The following is a 21126-nucleotide window of genomic DNA, read 5'->3' as shown; positions in this document are numbered from 1 at the left end:
TCGAAAAACCAAAAAAAACAAAAAAAAAAACAAAAAAAAAAACACAAAACAAACCAAAAAAAAAAACAAAACAAAACAAAACAAAAAAAACCACCACCAGAGCACCACACAGCTCTCCCTGACTTTGTAATACGCATGCATATGTATTTCCGCTCCTAGTGTTTCCTAAATTCCTGACTGATAGACGACCTAAGGGGACCCTGAAACAGTAAACAGATGTGCCAGGACCATTCAGCTGGGGCCAAGACTTTGTCCTATCAAAGTCCCACTGCCACCACAATCCCATATTCCGTGCCTTTGGGAAACCTTGGAGAAGGCAGGCAAAAGTCTTTGTCACACTGAAACCTCGATCTGGGCTAAAAAGAGGTGTGTGGGGTGCTCCTAACGGTGTTGGTTATTAGCCTTGGGAGAGTCAAAGACAGGCTGGTTTCCCCAAGAGCCTAAACACTAACCTAGAACAGAGCAATGGACACCTGAACACAGAGGGATCTTAGGGCTGGTCACCGATAGATAGGAAACCGGAAGGCTAGGTAAACTTTGGGTTAAAAAAAGGTCTAGACTGGTAAACTCCATTCCGGAGGACCTCTTACAGTTGTTGCCCCTGAGATCTCAGGAATGGGGGCTCCTCCCACCGCTCGCCGGCCCCGTTTCCCTATCCTTACTACTAAGTGTGTGAGTGTGTGTGTGGGGGGGGATCCTAGGAGTAGCACTCGAGGTCCTCTCGTACTTCATCACCTCCAGCCGGTCAAGCCCTCCCAAATCCTGCAGCTAGCTGGAGGCCTGTGATCTCCTGCGCTTCCCGCACGGGGCTTGGGCAGGGAGAGAGTGCGCTTACCCCTGTACGCAAAGGACCATGTCCCAGAGGCAACGGCGGCTCGAGAGTCGGGGCTCGGGCAGGACGGAAGGAGAAGGGAGCCAGTGGGTGTCGAGGGCGCGAAGGTCAAGGTCCCGGGGCGCACGGGCGACGAGCACGGACTGAAAGATTCTGGAGCTAGCAGGCTGAAAGGACGAGGGGGACGGGCTGGGAGGGCGGGGCGGGGCCAGGCGCCTCCTAATCTTTTGTCCGCTGTGTCCCAGCCCTTCCCGGAAGCCGCATCTTCCTAGAACCGCAGGTTTTGCGGTGGCCGGGAGGGGAACAGGGGCGCTGGCTTCTAAGGCTCTGGACTGCGAAAGGAAACACCTTTGACAGATTTCCAAGAACTTTCCAGGAAAACTGGGCGGGAGCCCCATGACTTGACCAATAGCAGAGCTGGAGGTGGAGCCGAGCATCTGGACGGACCAATTGAAGTGCGTCGACATTGGACTGACGTGACTGAGTGAGGCGGGACCTAGAGACCGGTAGAGAGAAGACTGGGTTGGGGGCAAGTTTGAAAGAAGGAGGGTGCGACTCTGGCAACTCGAAGCCAGATTGCCTTCATTTCCTCTGCTTCTTTGGGGGATGGGTGCGCTTATCTCCCCGTGGAACTACAGCGCGGGGCAGGGTCTGGGGCGGTCCTCCTAGCTAGCCGTTCCTAGCTGATCGGACGTTGTGTTAGGACTCCGTATTGGGTCTCGCTTACAGCAGGACACTGTGTGTGGAGTTGCCGGGAGGTAGGTGGCGTGCTGTGAGATCTGGAGTGAGACTTAGGGAGAGGCGCGGAGTGCATAAGGGGGCCTAAAAGGATTCAGGTTAATCTTTTGTATCAAATGAGTCCGTCCCACCCGTGCCTGATCTCTGAGTGGACCTCCAGTCATGGAAATTATCCCCCTGAGAGGTAAACGGAGACAATCAGCTCCCAGATAGCTCCAGTCTATGGCTTAGTGAGGCACAACCAAATGCTGTGAGAACAGAGTTCAAACAAAGATAGTTTGGGGATAGGATCAAAGCGGTAGGGGACAGAACAATGACACTGCTCTCTTGTAAAACAAGAGAACTTACTATGTTTTGTTCCCAGTAACAGTAGGAGAATTTAAGAGAGAGAGAGAGAGAGAGAGAGAGAGAGAGAGAGAGAGAGAGAGAGAGAGAGAGAGAAACATCCAGACTGGCCTGGAACTCAGTAGGTAGACGGGGCTATCCCCGAACTTCTGAGTACAGGCTTCCATTGTGGAATTACAGGCTAAGCCATCATGTCCAGTTTTCCAAGGAGCACATTAAAGGACTGTAGGGTTTATTGAGAACCTCCTCCCAAACCTTGGTCCAGGATATGGGGAGATGAGATCTGGAGAGCCAGTAGCATCCACTACTTCTACACCCATCATGTTCCAGTACATTTGTCTCTTCCCTTCACACAAGTCACTCCACCCAGCTTCCTCAGAAAGGGTGGCTACAAGATCTTTGACAGGGATGACAGGTTTCTGGCAGTGTGTAGAATCTTGAATAATAATGTCTGGGTTTTCCCCAGCACAGATAAGGCTCTGGGTGCCCCACCCAAGATAGGGAGCTGAAGATAAAACTCTGTGAAAGGGGAAGAGTACTGAGTGAGGATCAGAAATGACTCCAAGGAGAATGACTCCAATTCTCTGTATCTGCCTTGAAGGGGAAGCTAGGCTTCAGGTTAACACAATCAGGGCTCCCAGAGAAAGAAGCCAGTTTCTTGGAATATGGTAGGCGTGGAGCTGGGGTATCTAGAGAGCAGGGAATCCCCCCCTGGATGGCAGCTAACTCTTCAATAGGGGCTATCTATTGCCACATTGCTATGAAGATAAGGGGATTTCACAGGTGTCATGCAACCAAGCTGTAATTTTCCTTTTCAAAATGTGGTGTGTGTGTGTGTGTTCATGTTTTCAAGTGCCATGGCACTCACGTGAAGTCAGAGGACACAGTCATGTGAGTCCCAGGGTTCACACTAAGGTTGTCAGGCTTGGTGGCAATCATCTTATGTGCTGGTCTGTTTCACTGGCCCCAAGAGCTGTGGTTTTGGACTTGGATCTTTTTGATGCACATGTCAATTGCTCTACCAGTTCACTGTGACTACGGAACACGCACCGTGTGCTAGACACTCAGCAAATTCCAAGTTTATTCTGCAGTCACAACTACCAAGATAATGCCATCTTTTATGTGAGGAAGCCAAGGCACAGGCTACAGTGTGCCTTTGGTTGTATGCCTACCAAGTAGTGGGTTGAATCAAAGCCCTACAACCTTCCACAGACTTCTTTTCTAGGTCAAGGTAGCCTGCAAACTCCTTGGCATCCTTCTCTGTGCTCACTCTAGTCTGTATCAGAGCACCTGGCTATCCCCTTGAAAGCATCTCCTATAGAGGTCAGGGATTAGAAACCCCAAGTGGTTTTGCTCCCCAATAGTCTTTTGTGGATTTGACAGTGTTATGTATCCACTTGTGTGCTGGGAACCGTGGCGGGGCCGAACGACAAACTGCCCACCTACTTGCTTCATTCAAGCTTCATTCAAGTAACTTTGGCCATTTCCTTATTATCTTTCCAGTCCCTGACTGCGCCCCTTGATCGGACCCCTCCCTGACTGCTGGGCCCACACTGCCACCTAGTGGCGCATCTTCTTAAGACCTCACTAGCCAAATATCCAGAGGTCGTTGTTTCTAGTGTATTCTGCCCCAGGCACTGCATGAATTCCGGTCGCTTCAGGACCCTTTGCCCTCCCCCCCCCGAAAAATCACAATATGGATCACAAGAATAAACATCAATATTCCCTCAATATCTGCTTCTATCCTCTCACCATGAAGGTTTCCTTTCATCAAAAGGCAGCTGTGGTGGGGAGCAGGGACTGGCCTCCACCAGGCACTTACTGAATGGTCTATTGGTCACTGTAAACTATTTCAAAGGTCCCAGTCTCTGTTACCTTGACCACACTATTACAAAGGGCTAAGTGGCAGAGTCTGCTGCTATGAAGCCAACCTGCCCACACCCATCCTATGTTTTGAATCTTTTTTTTTTTTTTATTTTTCCAGACAGGGTTTCTTTCTTTCTTTTTATTTATTTATTCATTTATTTATTATTTATTTATTTAAGATTTCTGGCTCTTCCCCACCGCCACTTCCCATTTCCCTCCCCCTCCCCCAATCAAGTCCCCCTCCCTCGTCAGCCCAAAGAGCAATCAGGGTTCCCTGCCCTGTGGGAAGTCCAAGGACCACCCACCTCCATCCAGGTCTAGTAAGGTGAGCTTCTTCTAAACTGCCTAGGCTCCCACAAAGCCAATACGTGCAGTAGGATCAAAAACCCATTGCCATTGTTCTTGAGGTCTCAGTAGTCCTCATTGTCCGCTATGTTCAGCGAGACCGGTTTTATCCCGGGCTTTTTCAGACCCAGGCCAGCTGGCCTTGGTGAGTTCCTGATAGAACGTCTCCATTGCGAGACAGGGTTTCTCCATAGCTTTTTGGTTCCTGTCCTGGAACTAGCTCTTGTAGACCAGGCTGGTCTTGAACTCACAGAGATCCGCCTGCCTCTGCCTCCCGAGTGCTGGGATTAAAGGTGTGCGCCACCGCCGCCCGGCTTGTTTTGAATCTTTTTATCAGTGTGAACGGGACGTGGTTCTGGGTGGCTGCAGCAGCACAAGCATCGAGAAGAAGCTACATAGTCTGATTTACCTGGGTTAAATGGACAGCTGGAAAACCTCCGTTTATGATTGATATGGTAAATCTGTGTTTATGTAATCATAGACATTTACATTTAGATTTTATTAGTGTGCATATGTGTGTGCACGCACACACATGCACATAGTTAAACATGCCACACGGTGAGTGTAAATGTTAGAAGGCAACTTTGTGGCGTCTACTCTGTCCTTACATCTTTGCATAGGTCCTAGGGATTGAACCTAAGTCTGGGCTTATTTAGGAAGTACACACTTACCCACTGAGCCATCTCACTAGCCCAGGAAGGGCATTTTTTTTTATTAGACTACTTACTTTATATACTTCAGTGTATATACTCTGTAGCAAGCAAGTTTGACTTCTATGAAGATAAGTTTTAACAAAAATACAGCTTATGGTGGCTCACATCTGTAATTCTAAAACTTGCGAGGTTGAGGCAGGAAGCTCAGGAATTGAAGGTCATCCTTGCCTATTTAGTGAGTTTGAGGTCAGCTTGGGCTACATAAGACCCTGTCTCCAAAAAAAAAAAAAATAAATTTAATTCTTTCTGAAATGCCCAGAGATGGGTTCATATGGTGGTGTTCTTGGTTTCCATCATTACTTAAAGGAAAGCTTAAACAATGTTGGGAGCCCTCAATGTCCTCAAATTCCTTGAGGCTGGGACCCACGTAGGGGGCCCAACCTTGACCTTCAGATGGAGCAGCACATCACAGAAGGAAAAGTGTGGTGCCTGCATCAGAAATCTGAAGAGGACCTGGGAGAAGCTGTCGCTTGAGAACCCTGCTGATGCCAGCATCATCTCCTCCGGCAACACTGGCCAGCCAGCGAGCCCTGCTGAAGTTTGCTGTGGCCACTGAAGCACTCCAATTGCCGCCACCTCACTAACCAGATCCAACCAGCCTTCAGGAGCCTTGGCTTCTGGTGGTGACTGATCTTGGAGCTGACCATCAGTCCCTCACAGAGATGTCTCATGTCAACCTGCCCACCACTGCTTTGTGTAACACAGACTCTGTGGACATTACCATCCCAGGCAAATACAAGGGAGCTCACTCAGTGGGTTTGATGTGGTGGATGTTGGCCCCGGAAGTACTCTGCATGCCTGACACTGTCTCCAATGAGCACCTTTGGGAGGTTATGCCTGATCTTCTACAGAGACGGGGTGAGACTGGGGAGAAGCAGGCTGCTGCCGAGAAGACTGTGACCCAGGAGGAATTCCAGGGTGAATGGACTGTGCCAGCTCCTGAGTCACTGTCGCTACCCAGAGGTGGCAGGCTGGTCTGAGGGTATGCAGGTGCCCTCTGTACCCATACAGAAGTTCTCTCCTGAAGGCTGGAGTGCCCAGGCACCCACTGAGAAGTGGTCAGTAGCTCCCACAGTGCAGGCCACTGAGTGGATGGAGTCACCACTGAGTGGTCCTGAGCGGCTCTGCAAATACCTGAGCAAAGGTAAATATGATGGAAGGAAAATAAAGTTATTTTATTTTTTTGGCTTTTTCAAGACAGGGTTTGTCTGTAGCTTTGGAGTCTGTCCTGGAATTAACTCTTGTAGACCAGGCTGGCCTCAAACTCACAGAGATCTTCCTGCCTCTGCCTACCAAGTGCTGGGATTAAAGGCATGGACCACCATCACCCGGCTTTGGTTTGGTTTTTTTTTTTTTTAGGATTTCTCTGTGTAGCCCTGATTGTCCTGGAACTTAATCTGTAGATCAGACTAGCCTCAAACTCAGATATCCAACTGCCCCTGCCTCCTAAGTGCTGAGATTAAAGGTATGTGCCACAACTGCCCAGCCTAATCTTTTTAAAAATATTAATTTTATTTGTAATTATGTGCATGTGTTTATGTATGGGTGTCTTTACATGAGTGCGGATGCCCAAAGAGGCCAAGGTGTAGCACCCCTTGGAGCTGACGTTACAGGTGGTTGTGACCCATCTGGATATAGAGAATATAACTTGGGTCCTCTAAAAGAACAATATGTGTTCTTAACAGCTGAGCCCCCCAACTTTTCTTTTTTAAAGAAAAAAAGGTATTTTTACAGGGCACACACTGAGATGCCCAGCCACAGCTCTTTAGTTGCCTAACTTTCTGTTCCTTATGGAACCCTGCTCATAGAGAATGAGAACCTTGGGTTTACCAGCTTCAAACTGGTTACCTACAGGAAGCAGTGCCTGCCTCGGCCTCCTAGCAGCCAAACCTTCCAGATTGTATGCACCTGATCCTAGGTGCAAGTAGGCAAATGTATATGGGTGTGTACCTGCACACGGCTATACATATCTGTGCACACGTATGTTGTGCACATTTATATTTATGAATATCTGTGTGTGTCTTGTGTGCACTTTGTGTGCACAAGACTTTTTCTTTTAGGTCACCAACCAGTTCCCATGTCATCACACAGAGATTTACTCTTAGTTTTGAAAGCTCAGCCTAGTTTAGGCATGTTTCTGACTAGCTCTTTTAACTTAAATTAACCTGATTTTTTTGTTTTGTTTTGTTTTGTTTTTGAGACAGGATTTCCCTGTGTAGCCCTAGTTGTAGTGATATTCATTTGTATTTTAATAAATAAAGCTTTCCTGAAGATCAGAGAGTAAAACAGTCACTGTGGTCAGCCTTGATGACAATGATGACACACATCTTTAATCCAGTAACCACACTAGATTGCCATAGAAACCGGACACTAGAGTTAATTATAAAACGGGAGGAGACAACTCTCAGACAGTCTCATTCTGAGAATTCCTGAAGGCAGGATTGTCATTTCGGACTGAGGTAGAAATAAGAACCAGTGGATGGCTGTTTTGCTTTCCTGACCTTCAGGTTGAACCCTAATATCTGTCTCTGAGTTTTTAATTAATCATGCTACACCTAGTTGTCTTGGAACTAATTCTGAAGACCATGCTGGCCTCCAGCCTCTGCTTCCTGAGTACTGGGATTAAAGGCTTGTACTACCACTGCCAGGCTAAATTAACCTGTATGTCTACCTTTTGCCTCGGGGCTTATTACCTTTCTTCTGTACATCTTACTTCCACTGCTTCTCTATGTCTGCCCGACTGGCTGGCATCTCCTTTGCTTTCCCACTCCTTCTCTCCTTCTTTCTCCCTCTCTTGTTATTCTCCTATTTATTCTCTGTCCACGAGCCCACCTATCCTTTCTCTGCCTAGCTATTGGCTGTTTAGCTCTTTATTAGATCGGTCAGGTACCTTAGGTAGGTAAGGTGAAACAAATTCAACATGTCTTTACATAGATAAACACACATCCTTATATTGTTAAACAAATGCAGCATAAACGAATGTAACACACCCTTAAAGTTACAGTAATATTCTGCAGCATAAATGTAGCACATCTTTGCTTGGTTAAAATAAGATTCCACAAGAGTGTGAGTGCCTGTGTAAGGGTACACTTGCACATGTGAATGAGTAGAACAAAGAAGGACGCACCATGTGAGGAGGCCATTATTTGAGAGACCCCAACTTTGAGGTTGTGCTTTGGGGTTGAAATGGGGGCTCTCTTGCTAGTTGCGGGCTTCAAGTAGGTCACGTGCCCTCTCTGGGCTTGTTTCTCTTGTGTGTTTTCACTGTGTGTCTGAAGGGATGGTCATCTCTTCCTTCCCTGTCTCAGTGAGGCCATGTTGTTTATGTAGAACATTTCCTGGTCTACAGGAAGAGCTTCTTATGATCAGTGGAGGCTCTTATCTTGGGACCTCTGTGTCACTGATTGTTGCTAACTTAAAAGTTACCTGGAGATGACAGAGTCGCCAGTTCTGGAGGAGACGGGCTGAGCCTTCTGCACACAGAGAGTACCCACAAATAGTTGCTGTACTCTTCAGAAAGTGGTTATCTGCAACGGGGTGCAGTTGTATAGATAGAAGGGCACCAAGTTCCTGCTAGCTAGGAACTAATTCTCTGACAGTTGGGGACGTGAAGCCCATGCATCTTTGTGTGTGTGTTGTGGTGGAAGGTTATAGAGGAGGTCTTCAAAGTCACCAATTTCTGGGCCAGGAGATTTATACACCGTGGAGGTAGACGCCTTTGTGTGGGACAGAGGTCCTGGTGACTGAAGTTCTGAATATAACCTATAGAGGGCAGCAGAGACCTGCTCAGAGGGCCTGCCTATAGTGCGGTCCACTTTCCAAAACTCTCAAATCACTCCTTGCGTTCCTCAGCTTGTGGGTTGTGGATATGGTTGGATGATTTGCCACAAGAGACACAATCTCGATCTCTGTGGCTCTCGTCGAGTTTTTTTTTTTCCCTTCATGGGCGCCTCTGATTCTTCTGTATTTCTTCTGGGAAAGCTGACTCGAGATATCCATGACAGGCTAAGATGGACTAAGAATGAAGTTGATGCCTAAACGCAGACAGGGAAATTTCAAGGCTAATAGAGAATCTGTCTCTGGGGTGGGAGAAAGGGAGTTTAATGTTTAATTAATATTTATTTATTTATTTATTTGGTTTATCGAGACAGGGTTTCTCTGTGTAATAGCCCTAGCTGTACTAGAACTTGTTTTGTAGATCAGGCTGGCCTCCAACATAGAGAGCCACCTTCGGCAGTGCTGGGATTAAAGGCGTGCACGACTAGCCCGGCTGTTTTTTTTATTATTATTAAAAAAAAAAAAAAGACATAGCCTCACGATGTAGCCTAGGTTAACCTCGAACTCAAAATTTTCTTGCCTAAGTCTTCTTTGTGCAGGTGTTCATCACCATGGCCGGAGACTTAAAACAGAACCAAAAGCGCAAACCATAATAAGGCGAAAAGCCTTCTTTATTTATTTATCGATGCACCGGACCAAGTGGAAAAATCAAAACTTCTGATTCAAGTATATCCCAGGCGTGTTCACCCTGTGGCTGCTTCAGGACAGCATGAATGTGGCCCCAAACCATTTATAGCTGACAAGTAAATCGCAAAGCCAAAAGGCTGGTCAGAAAGTACACAGAAAGAAAAGTTGCCTAGTGCTAGAGAGGTACCCTAAACCACCAGGGACTGAAGAGCGGCGAATCAAACAACATACCACTTCGCAGGGCAGGTTGGCAAAAAATAAGTTGAATTCTAGAGCGCTTAGCCACCTGAAAAGTCGGGAGTCTAGCAAGCCCCCCGACAGTGTGCAAGAGCCCTTAGACAAAACGTCTTGCGCTGTCATTTTTCTAGGTCGCGGATAAAATCCTAGACTCTTAAAGCAGTCGGAGGAGTTTCTGCTAGCGTCCCAGCCACTTCAGGAGGCCACGCCCCCATCTTGTCCGGGCTCAGGGCGGAGCCTGCCAGAGACTGTGTGCCCAGTCTTGCCCAGCCCAGACCCGCCTGGCCCTTTAAGGCTGACCTAGCGGGGCCCCAAGTCCGGATGACGTGCCGGGAAGGGGGGTGGGGGTCACGTGGGCCGCGGGCGGCGAGACTCCGGCCCAGGGCGCCCCTCGGCTGCTGGCTCCCGGGATCACTATCCCTTGCCCCTCTGGCGTGCTGCATGGCTTCCGTCTAGTGCATTGCCTCCAAGTGCGCCTTCGCCAGGTACGCTTTCCCTGGGCCCCGGCATGGCCAGCTCTCAGGATCTGGTGGCTACACAGCGCCGGATTCCTTCCCGTCTCGACACGTGCCTGGATTGAGGGACCTCCTCTCTTCCCCCCCCCCCCCGCCCCCCAGCACGTAGGTACTCTCAGGCAGTTTCCAGCTTGTCTTGGGCCAGCAGCCCAGTCAGTCTAGTTGTGGAGAAACCAAGGCTGGGGTGTGTCCAAAAAGTCCCTGTGCCGAGTGACTCTTTCCCTTTCCCTCAGGTGCCTCTGGACGCGCCAGGCTGGGGCTACCTCCGAGCGCCCCGTGGGAGCCATGGATGGCGAGACAGCAGGGGAGAGGGGGAGTCTTGTGCCCCCGCAGGGTGCACTCGGTGGACCCACCTCGGGCGGTGCTCAGGCACTAGGTGTACGACGAGAGCCCAAGAAGTACGCGGTGACTGACGACTACCAGCTCTCCAAGCAGGTGCTGGGCCTGGGTGTGAACGGGAAGGTGCTGGAGTGCTACCATCGGCGCACTGGGCAGAAGTGTGCCTTGAAGGTTAGTGACCCATCTCTCTGAGGGCCGGGGTGACCTGGAGTGACCAACAGCAGATACTTGTGGGGGTTATGTCCAGGGTCTCTATTAACCATCTACACTTGGCATCATATTTTATTTTTATACTCTTCCTCTAAGATCGGACTCGTGGTCCTCCCAGCCTCACACATGGGGAAATAGAGGCTCAACCTACCCAAGCTCCGGGTGTGTCCCAGAGAGCAAGGGGGAGGAGTCAGTGCGAGTAAAGCGCCTGTACCCGGAAGGTGGGAGGGAGTGGCTGTCCTCACTGGTTTCTAGCTTGGGCTTTGTATTCAGGCCCAAGTGGGGCTCTTACTGCTTGGCGATATCCCCCCTTCCCCCCCCCCCACACACACTGGTAGCTCCTGCTCTGGAGATGGGTCTAAGTATCGCTCTACCGGAGGCTGAGCCCCCAAGGATCAGAGTGGCCTGCTGCTTCCTCATTGCCCCTGCCTGCTTTAGGCTTTACTATGAGCCTTTTGGAGCTAGCTAGTGAGGCAAAGACTAATTAATGCCCATCACAGCTTAGGATGCTCTTTGACTACTGGGCTCTTGATGAATTGTTTGCCCTTTGTGGAAAGGGGAAAGCTCTGCCCTAGGCTGACCCCACCCTGGACAAATGATGAGCATCCATTTAGAGTCACACCATACCCAAGGTTCCCTAGAAGCCTGGTACACTGATGTTGCTGGAATGGGGGTGTGGCTTGGAGGAGCTGACCTCACTATCTGAACCTGGCTCCAGGCACCCAGTTCCAGTCCAAGAGCCCGCACCCCTACTCGTGGTCCCACCCCACTCCTATCCTGTTCCTTCAGAATCCCTCAAATCGTCTGTCCTTGGGAAGCTGACCCAATTGGAGGTCATGCCATTGGCACCTGGATGGCACAGCATGTCGGAGAGTGACTCTCGGAAGTGAGTTTAGTAAAGGTCTCTTTACAAGTTGCCAGCAGCAGCCAGGGTGCAGAGTCCTATAGAGGTGGCTGTAATCTCTACCAAGTGTGTGTGCGTGCCAGCTCTGTGACCTTGGGTGATACCTTGGGCGGTTGTAGTTAAGTCTCTGACTTTGTTTAGGGAGAAAGAGCAGGAGTTGGTGTGAACCTGAAATGAGAACCTGTTATAGGTCTGGAACTGGCCTTGAGAGGCTTCTGGACTTATGTAAGACACAGGAGCTGCAAAGGGTTCGAGTGAGGCTCAGGCCCCATTCTTTGTCTTTCTCTGGTGTATCAGAAGGGGCCAGCACAACCTCTGCTCAGTGACTGTGAACATAATGTTTCAGTGGCTTCACCTTGCGGGGGACGGGGACGATGGCATCTTCTCACTCATAATTTCTGTCCCCTGCCCAGAAGTTCAGAAGAGCAAGGATATATTGGGGGACCTCAGCATAGCCCCAGACCTGGGCCCAGGGAACTCAGCTGGCCAGGAATGGGTACTGACCCTTTCCCCGGCTGCTCTAGCTCAGCCTAGGAGAAGGTCATGGACTCTGTGCCTTTGTGCCTCCCTAGAGGCACAAAGTTTGTTAGGCTGTCCTGTTCTGACCTTGTAGTCTGACTTGGTCAAGCCATGCCTTTTTTATGCCCATCTTTAGGTTTTGTTGCCTGAGAGGTCAGAAAGTACCTAGCAGGAAACCTAAATGCAACAGGCATGCCAACTCTGGTCATTGTTCCAGTGGCTTCTAGCATTCACTAGGGCCCAAGAGGAGCAGGCCCTTGCCCTCTTCCCCTTTCTCTCTGTGCTGACCACTGGCTTGTTCTGCTTTGCCCTCATGCACAGCAAGGCCTCTCTCCCCAGGCCAGCTTCTGTGACCAGCAGAGCTTTCCTGGCGCCCCAAGCACTTATGCTGTGCTGTTGGAACTGGAGGACGGGGTACCTCAGGGGAATATGGGGGCATGCAGGCTTCGTACTCCTACTGACATCTTGTGCTCCTCCCAGGCCTAAGTGAGTAAAAGCAGATGTGGTCCCGGTACTTAGTGTCTTCAAGTGAAAATAAAAATTGAAGGCCCTGGGGGAGACATGGGGAGACCACACGGGTAGGGCCCCTTTCTCTGTTCCTGCTGCTAGACGACAGGCCTGGGACCCTTCCTTTCCGATCACCACAGCCTGCTGGAGTGCCCCCTGGGCTCCCAGTGCCTCCTTTTCTCTTCTTTGTTAAAGAGAACGGAGGTGGGGTGGGGTATCTCCTGTAGAGTCTTCCAGGTTGGGTCTGTACAGTGAACATCCTCCTCCCAGAATCAAGATCAGGGAGTTGCCTGGCTGCCTCAGCCCTAACAGTTCTTGCTCATTGGTGTTGATGGCTGAGGTAAGCTAGGCCGCTCCGGACGCCTGCTGTGTAGGCCCACGTGATGTCCTGAAGCACAGTGCCACAGAGTAGAGATTGGAAATACATCCTCCAGACCAAGAGATATTGGTTGGCGTCACCAGAGTCTTGATGTCACCAGGGTCTTGGACTTGACTCTGTACCCTTTGAGCCTCTGAGTATGGCATACAAGGCTCTTGCAGTTCAGTCCTCTGGTTTTTGCTTCTGTGAAGGTGTCATGCCCCTGTGAAGGCTCAGTTCCACTACCACCCTTCCAGAAAGCTGTTCCGACTCTGCGTTTTGGAGCAATGGAATCTTCTTTGCCCCTAAAGCTATTTCTTAAAGCTCCCTGCAGCACCTGGGCCCAGGGCCTGGCATATGGTAGTGGCTTCTCGACGCTTATTGATATAACCAAGCTCAAGGACCTGGACTTTTTCTAATCTCTCTCACAGTCTCGCTGAGATTAATGACAGGAAAATGCTGTTTCCCAGTCTAAAGGCCTGGAACGTCACAAAGGAATACAGCAGCTTCACTGTCCCAGATAGAGGCCCCTGGGAGGCCTGTGGAGGAAGGAAGTTCATCCTTCAGTGAGGTCCTTTCTGCCACTTATCTGCCACTGGGCCACACCTGTGAGCACGGGGGCTTTCTCCACCCAGGACGCCAGGAAGAAGGAGGAAGAAGTCTGAATGAGAGGCAGAGAGAGAGAGAGAGAGAGAGAGACCAGCCCCAGGTTGCTCCACCCTGTTGCTCCATGGGTGGGGATGGCCTGTTGGGGCTGGTGCGGTAGAGCTGGATTTGAGGTTAGGTGGGGCTGCCAGGCAGGGCAGGCCTTTTCTCATTTGGCAGCCACTACCCCCTCACCTGCATCTCCAGTCCTGTCAGATGAGCCTCTGCTCCTTGTTACTCAATCAACAGGCCAGAGGCACATGAATGGGCCAGTGGCCCTGCACAGCAGAGTCCCTGGAAAGGAAAGGGTTTCACTGGCCAAAGATTGTCACCAGGCGACCCCTCACTTAGAAAGAAAAAATAATCTGAATATCCTGGAGGTTTCTGAACTGCCAGAGGCAATCAACTTGGTTAAGCAGATTTTAGGACAACATTAAACTATACAGCAAAAGTGGGGTTTAGATCTAGGCTTGAATGTTCTGAGATTGTTATACCAGGGCTTCTCAAAATTTTGCCACTTTGTTAGAAAAGTTTTACATGACTCTGAGTTTATAGAATTATAAAATAGGTATACAAATCATACATTTACTAATAACAAATCATCAAGACATTTAATTCTTTGTTGTAGGTACAATGTGACTATTAAAATGAAAGCAAAATTCCATATGAATGAGATGAATGCACTTGTTTATTTATCTATTTATTTATTTTGTCTTTTCCAGACAGGGTTTCTCTGTGCAGCCCTGGCTGTCTTAGAATTCACTCTGTAGACCAAGCTGACCTTGAACTCACAGAGATCTGCCTGCCTCTGCCTCTGGAGTGCTGGGGTTACTTTTGTTTATTTTTTGGCATAAAGATATCTTGGCCAAATATTTGACATCACTGAATTTAAGAGAGTTTTTCAGAATTGATCAATATTTTGATTTTCTAAGTGTTAATGCTTTTTTTCATAAATATTACAAAATGAAGCGGGCATGCCTTTAATCCTAGCTCTTGAGAGGAAGAGGCAGGTGGATCTCTGTGAGTTCCAGGCCAGCCAGGGCTATACTGTGAGATCCTTCTCTAACAAAGAAGAGTGGGCTGGAGAGATGGATGAACAGTCAAGAACACTTGTTGTTTTTGCAGAAGAGTAGGGGTTCAGTTCCCAGCATCCACATGGTGGCTCACAACTGTCTGGAACTCCAATTCTAGGGGATCCATTGCCTCCCTCTGGGCTCTGTGGGCTTCAGACACACATGGGGTACAATACATACATGCAGGCAAAACAGTCACATGCATAAAATAAAAATAAATCAATCTTTTAAGAAAAGAAAATGGCAGAAGTATGTTTAGGGCCTTTCCAGAAATTGCTGGAAATTCTGGTCTCAAGTCAAAATCCATTTTAATGATTTTTTTAAATGGAACTCGTCAGTTGCTCAAACAGCAATTTTAAAAGTCAAATATTCTAACAATGTAATCCAAAGATATGCTAGTGTAAAACATACTGAGGAATGATGGTAGAAAAATATTAAAGGTCTTGTTTTCTGTAATTAAACCATTGTTTAATTTGTTTCTGTAAGAGCAGACAAGTTCATAAACATGGTTTAAAAAAAAGCCACTGCCATAATTTCAGTTGTATTAACTCTTAGCTGAGACGGTTCAGACAGGCAGCTTCCTAGTTGCATGTCGTGATGGCATGCAGGGTGCAAAGGGCACGTGTTGTGTGTTGAGAACCGAGGCTGTGGGGAAGGCATATGATCAGTGCTGCAACCCCCACCTTGAATTCAGTCTGTGTTTGGGTTTGAAACTTTTGGTTGTTGTATAGTCAGAAACCTTTTACTGTCGCCGAATTTTTGACAGCTCCCACATTAAGTTAGGCAAGCCCTTATCGGCTTGAGCCACTGTTTAAGAAGCTGTGTGTTCACCGGGCAGTGGTGGTGCACGCCTTTAATCCCAGCACTCGGGAGGCAGAGAGAGGCAGGCGGATCTTTGAGTTGAGGCCAGCTTAGTCTATAAAGCGAGTTCCAGGACAGGGTCCAAAAGCTGCACAGAGGAACTCTGTCTTGAAAAACAAACAAACAAACAAACAAACAAAAAAGAAGCCAGTCTTCATACCATGCCTGGTTGAAAAGAGTACTGCCAACCTACTTTGGGATTTCCTCTGCTAGACTTCCAGGATCTTCTCCCCACTGCCCCCTTTGAAGCCTGTCCTAGAACTTGCTCTGTAGACCAAACTGGCCTAGAACTCAAAGATCTGCCTGCCTCTGCCTCCCTAGTGCTGAGATTAAAGGCGTGCACCACCACCATCCTGCAGCTTTTTCTTTTAGACCACCAACCAGCTCCCAAACCATGACGTGGAGACATTATTAGCTAAGAATGCTTGGCCTTGTCTTATGCTTGTCCCACTAGCTCTTATAACTTAATTTAACTGGTTTCTCTTCATCTATATATTGCCTGAGGCTTTTTAACCTTTTTTTTTTCCTTCTGTATGTCCTATTCCGTGTTTCGCTGGGGTGCCTCTCCGTCTTTCTCCCTCATTCTCGCTCATTTCTGGAGCCTAGATTCCTCCTCTTATTCTCTTGGCCTGCCAGCCCCTCCTATGCCTACCTTTACTGCCTAGCTATTGGCTGTTCAGCTTTTTCTTAAACCACTCAGATGCCTTCGACAGGCAAGGTGAAACAAATGTAACACATCTTTACATAGTTAAAGTAATATTCCACAACATTCCTTGGTATTGTATTTTTTTTTTAACATTTACTCATTTGCGTGTGTATTCATGCACTTGGGTAGTGCATGCCATGGCCTACGTGTGGATGTCAGAAGAACCGCGGAACCAGTTCTCTCCTTCTTCCTTGTGTGGTTGGGACTGAAGTCAGGTTGTCAGCTTGGTGGCAATAGTCTTTACCTGCTAAGTCATCTTGTCAACCCTGGTTCTGTAGATTTTTTTAAAACTAGATTTATTTTATTTAAAAAATTCTATGTATATATGTATATTATGTTGATGTGTGCATGTGAATGCAGGTGCCAGCAGAGACCAGAAGAGGGGTGTCAGATTCCCCTGGGTCTGAAGTTACAGGCAGTTGTGAACTGCCTGACGTGGGTGCTTGGAAGTAAACTCAAGTTCTCTGGAAAAGCAGTAAGCTTTCTTAACCTCTGAGACATCTCTCCAGCCCCTGGTTCTGTAGATTCTAACACGCCCATGAACAGCTGACAATTTTCTAGAGAAGTCTGTCTGGCAGGCCTATCTCTAATCCCCAGCATGCATTGCTTTAATGAATTCTCATCATTCTCCTTTTATGGATGAGAACACTGGGGTTCAGAGAGACTTGCCCAAGATACACACATCTGGTAGATGGCAGGGCTGGGGTAAAGCCTAGGAAATTTGGTGCTAGCCTTAGCATCCATGTCACCCCTATGTTGTGCAAGTTCTTGAAGACAAGGGGAAGTCTTTGAGACCTGACCTATAGAAGGACGCTAGTATGCCCTCTATAATTTTATCTGGAATCTTTGCAATCCCAGCTTAGCCCTGTGTGATACTGCTGGTGTTTGCCTACGTCTACCCAGTTCACTCACTAGCTGGAAGTTCTTACCTGTGAATTCTCAGGTGTGATTCCATGAGGTCAGTATACAAAGGTTATGGTGGATGTGGGGCTCCTCAGGCTGTGTAGCTTGTCTCTGGCCTCATGAAACTGAGCCAGTATGCCAGAGCCCAGTCGGTATACCACAGACAGGAAGTCTGGCTGCTGAGTGTGCAAGAACTATCCGTACTGGGGTACAGTGTGTGTGGGAGTTTCTGGAAGGTGTTTCCCTCTTTAATCCAGACCTCTGGTCTGAGAAGAAGGGTCTGGTGTGGGTGACAATATGTCTGGTTTAGAACCTTAGCACCTATGGTAGGATACCACTTCCTCACTTGCAGATCAGGCAGAAGACTCTGGCAGGATGTGGCTGATTTCAGGGGGCCAACATCACAGGCTTGGGAAACAGGAGGAGCTGAGAGCTTTAGGGAGGAGGGTAACTGGAAAAGCACCCCTGCCGGGAGTGCAGTAGAGATGTCTAGGTCACTTGGGCTGTTGTCCAGCATCTAGTGTCCATGACAACAGATGTCTCTTTATCTCTCCTGAGTTTCAAATTTGGAATAGCAGTTTTCCTCCTTGTGTTATAATGGAAGTTGGAAAAACCTTGGTTTTGTTGCTCTTTAGCCTCCCGTGGTCCCAACCTTGTGGCTGGCAGCAGATGTCCAAGTGTGACGGCCATTACACAAGAGTTGAGGACATAGTCATCTCCGTGTGAAGAGTGATTTCAAACATACCTGTGCTCTAACAGTGTGCAGAGCCTTGCTGGAGGGCTGGCTCCTTGTAGCATGCTTTTTATTTTGGGCCACCAACCAGCTCCCAACTCGTGACACAGGTACTTATTATTAGTTACGAATGCTCGGCCTTAGCTTAGGCTTGTTTCTTGCTAGTTCTTATAACTTAACCTACTTCTCTTCATCTACATTTTGCTTTGGGGCTTTTTTTTTTAACCTTTTTTTTTTTCCTTCTGTATAGCTTATTTTCACTTCTTCTTGTGTCTGGCTGGCAGCTACCTGTCCTGTCCTTCTTTTTCTCCCTTGTTCTCTTCTTTTCTCTCCTTTTGCCTATATTGCCCCTCCTATTCATTCTGTCTGCCTGCTAGCCCTGCCTGTCTCTCTTCTGCCTGGCTGGTCGGCTTTTTATGAAACCAATCATGTGCCTTAGGCAGCCAAGGCAAACAGCAATACATCTTTATATAATTAGACAAATGTAGCACATCTTTACATAGTTAAATATTCCACAACGGCTCGAGGAGCACCACTGTTTTCACAGAACACTGGCTCTGCTCCTCTTGTTCCATTTGAGCTCTTGTGTGACCCTAAATGACAGGTTATATAGGGTGCAGAGAAAACAGGGGCTCCAAGCTTAAAAATCTTTCCTGCTCTTCCTAAGTAACCTTGGACAAAAGTCAGTTTGGGAATCTTTTTGTCAAACTCTCTTTGTGGTTGAACCTGGATTTGTGTATATATCAGGGAGCAGGATTCAGTCTTGGTGGCTGGAACTATGTTTGCATTTTTTTTTTAAAGACAGGATTTCTCTGTGTAACAGTTCTGGCTGTCCTGGAACTCACTTAATAGACCTGGCTGGCCTTGAATTTACTGAGATCCACCTGCCTCTGCCTTCCAAGTGCTGGGATTAAAGGTACACACCACAACCGCCCAGCCTATCTTTGCATTCTTGAGGAGACATCACAAGCTTTTAGAGGGTGGGGTCTCTCCTTTTGGTGGCTCACATACCAATTTTACTTGTATTGGCTCTTATAAGGGCTCTCCTAAGTTTCCTCTGCATCTGGAGGAACCAGCCCTCGTCGGGTGGAAGGAAGCTGGGGTAGCTGCGCTCCTCCCCACCCTCTTGCCCTTTTGGAACTAAGTGGATTAGATTGTGGGTTTCAGTTGTGACTGAAAGCCTGCTGTGTGGGAACTCCAGAGGCTTGGCCTTGAGCAGGAATACAAGGCACCTGCTTTGGGAACCAGGACTCCCTGGAAACAGAAGTGCTTTCAGTGCAAGTTTGGTGTTAATGTTGCCATTTTCTGTAGACTAAGCCTTTGCCTTTGCTGTTTCTCTGCAATAACACTGTTTCTTTACCTCTTTGTCCCTCCCATTTTTCCTTTCCTGCTGGTTTCTCCTGCTGTGGCTCCCCCTCCCCTCTCTCAGGCCTTGCCACTGCTGGTTTCAAGTGTTTCCCTCTGGGATGAGCCCTCCTGACCCAGCACAGGGCAGGGCAGGTGCTGGGGATTCATTCTAGTTAGCCTATCACTCCTCCATGCTCAGGGGAGGGTTGGGGTGAGACAGGAGCAAAGAGCGCCTGGCTGTACCCACGCCACTCCCAGTGTCCCCTCCTGTTGTCAGCTTTGACCAGGTGCTGGCAAACAGTGGGGTCAGGCGCACTTGGGCTGAGCTGTAACTTGAGTGTGGAGAGGGGGAAACCAGCTTTAGCTGCAGTCTCTCCTTACTGGATCTCTTACTGGCCCAATGGCCCGAGACTATTGCTTGGACGACAGTGTGACAAGGTGCATTATGACTCCTGAGGTTACCCGGCCAAAGTCAGAAAAGGAAAGGACCAGGGTCTTAACAGAGCCTTGAGGCTAGCAGAGGAGCCTGGGAGAGGCTGGGAGGACTTGGAATGCGAGGTGCAACCTGATTCTCTTTCTGTAGGGTGGGGCAGAATTTGAGCTGCCCCTGCACTCTCTGGGACGATCCCCAAGAGACTTTCTAGACTGTACTTAACTCTGTCATTCCAGTAATCTCAGAGGCTATTTCCAGAGTGTGAGTGGCCAGGGCCTGTTCAGCCACATCCATTACTCCATTCGGCCTCCACAGGGGATCCAGAACTTGTCCTACAGATTTTCTCTACATGAACAGCCCTCTTCTCAGGATGTGGAAGGGGGCCTGGCAGGTATTCTTCATGATCTCTGGTAGGCTGCTAACCAGGATCTGAAGGGTAGAGATGAGAGCCTCACTTGCTGAGTGTCTACATGCTAAATGCAGTCAGCAGAGTCTGAGAACTGGTCACCACCCCCCAGGACATGGTTGCTGCCACTGAGGTTCAAAAAGGCAGAGTAACTCACCCATGTTCACAGAGCAGGGTTGTGTCCATGCTGGGCTGGGTGCCAGGCTTGGCAGGCAGCTAGTTCCTGGCTCTCGGCCATCCCTCTCTGTGTGCCATAGTCAGCCCAATCTGTAAAATGAGGGGCTGGGTGCTTTCCTTGGCAAAGGGTCTTCCTTCTGACCGTGACAATTTGGGTGGGCAGTGATCATGAACAGTGCCAGGGAAGTGGGCAGGAGGGGGTCCTACTCGCTATTGGGGTTGGCTTTGCAAGTGTTGAGCTGCAGGATGGAGATTAGCCAGAGGCTGCCCCGGGATGCCTGTCCCCTCGCCACTCAGTGGATGGTGCTGCCGGGGAAAGTGCCAGCTGCATGATGCCGCTAGCAGGGTCTATGGTCAATGACGGACAGGCAGCTGGGGTTATGACTCGGTTTGGGAACTCCTCTCCATTCTCCTCCATGGCTGAGGTAAATGTTTGAGTCAGGCTAACTCGGTGCCAGGGAGCATCCTCAAAAAGCCCAAGAGAGCAGAAATGACTCCTTGTAGCCCACCTCCTTCACAGGGGTGTCCCTTGGCAGTGCCAAGTCGTCATCCTGGCCCTAAGAGGGCAAGATCTCACCCCTTCTCCTGCTCATGTCCATGGCTCTATGCATGGCTTTTAAACTTAGGAAAATTCTCCTGGAAGCTGGCTAGGTATTGGGGACTTGGGCATACTCTGGGTGGACAGGGACAGGAGTAGAGAGGACCTGGGGTGGGATTGGTCAAGGAAAACTGAAAGCCTGCACGCATCACCGGTACTTCTGGAGGAATCTGAGGGAAACTATGTCTGCCTACACTCATGCAGACCTGTGTGGGGAGCTGGAGAGCCGTGGATGAAGCTAGGGAAGAGGGAAAGATGCTGAGTTGAGCTGGTACAGGCTTCCGGAACTGCAGGGCCAGGATCAGAAGGTTCTCTAGGGGCTCTTGCCACACCTGGGATCTAGGCCATCTTC

General features: G+C 48.9%; 2 protein-coding genes and 1 pseudogene across 2 annotated transcripts in view; 2 read left to right on the top strand and 1 right to left on the bottom strand.

Annotated features, from left to right (window-relative positions):
* The window catches only part of Cish (cytokine inducible SH2 containing protein), a 5548-nt gene extending 4384 nt beyond the window's left edge, over positions 1-1164 (bottom strand). Inside the window, exon 1 of the mRNA XM_050139607.1 lies at positions 836-1164. Coding sequence (XP_049995564.1) covers positions 836-855 — 20 coding nt within the window. The 5' untranslated portion in view covers positions 856-1164. The remainder of the gene's footprint in view (positions 1-835) is intronic.
* A 3334-nt stretch (positions 1165-4498) lies between these two features.
* LOC126499952 (40S ribosomal protein SA-like) lies at positions 4499-5957 on the top strand (annotated as a pseudogene).
* Positions 5958-9793: 3836 nt separating this feature from the next.
* Mapkapk3 (MAPK activated protein kinase 3) overlaps positions 9794-21126 on the top strand; it is a 32182-nt gene continuing 20849 nt past the window's right edge. The window contains exons 1-2 of the mRNA XM_050139454.1: positions 9794-10025; positions 10289-10565. Of these exons, the coding sequence (XP_049995411.1) occupies positions 10341-10565 (225 nt within the window). The 5' untranslated portion in view covers positions 9794-10025; positions 10289-10340. The remainder of the gene's footprint in view (positions 10026-10288; positions 10566-21126) is intronic.

Source organism: Alexandromys fortis, unplaced genomic scaffold (assembly GCF_014885135.2).
Source record: "Alexandromys fortis isolate MF-2015 unplaced genomic scaffold, M_Fortis_MF-2015_v1.1 scaffold_36, whole genome shotgun sequence".
Classification (NCBI taxonomy): domain Eukaryota; kingdom Metazoa; phylum Chordata; class Mammalia; order Rodentia; family Cricetidae; genus Alexandromys; species Alexandromys fortis.
The sequence above is the reverse complement of the archived record's forward strand: the minus strand, read 5'-3'. Positions and strand labels throughout refer to the sequence as shown.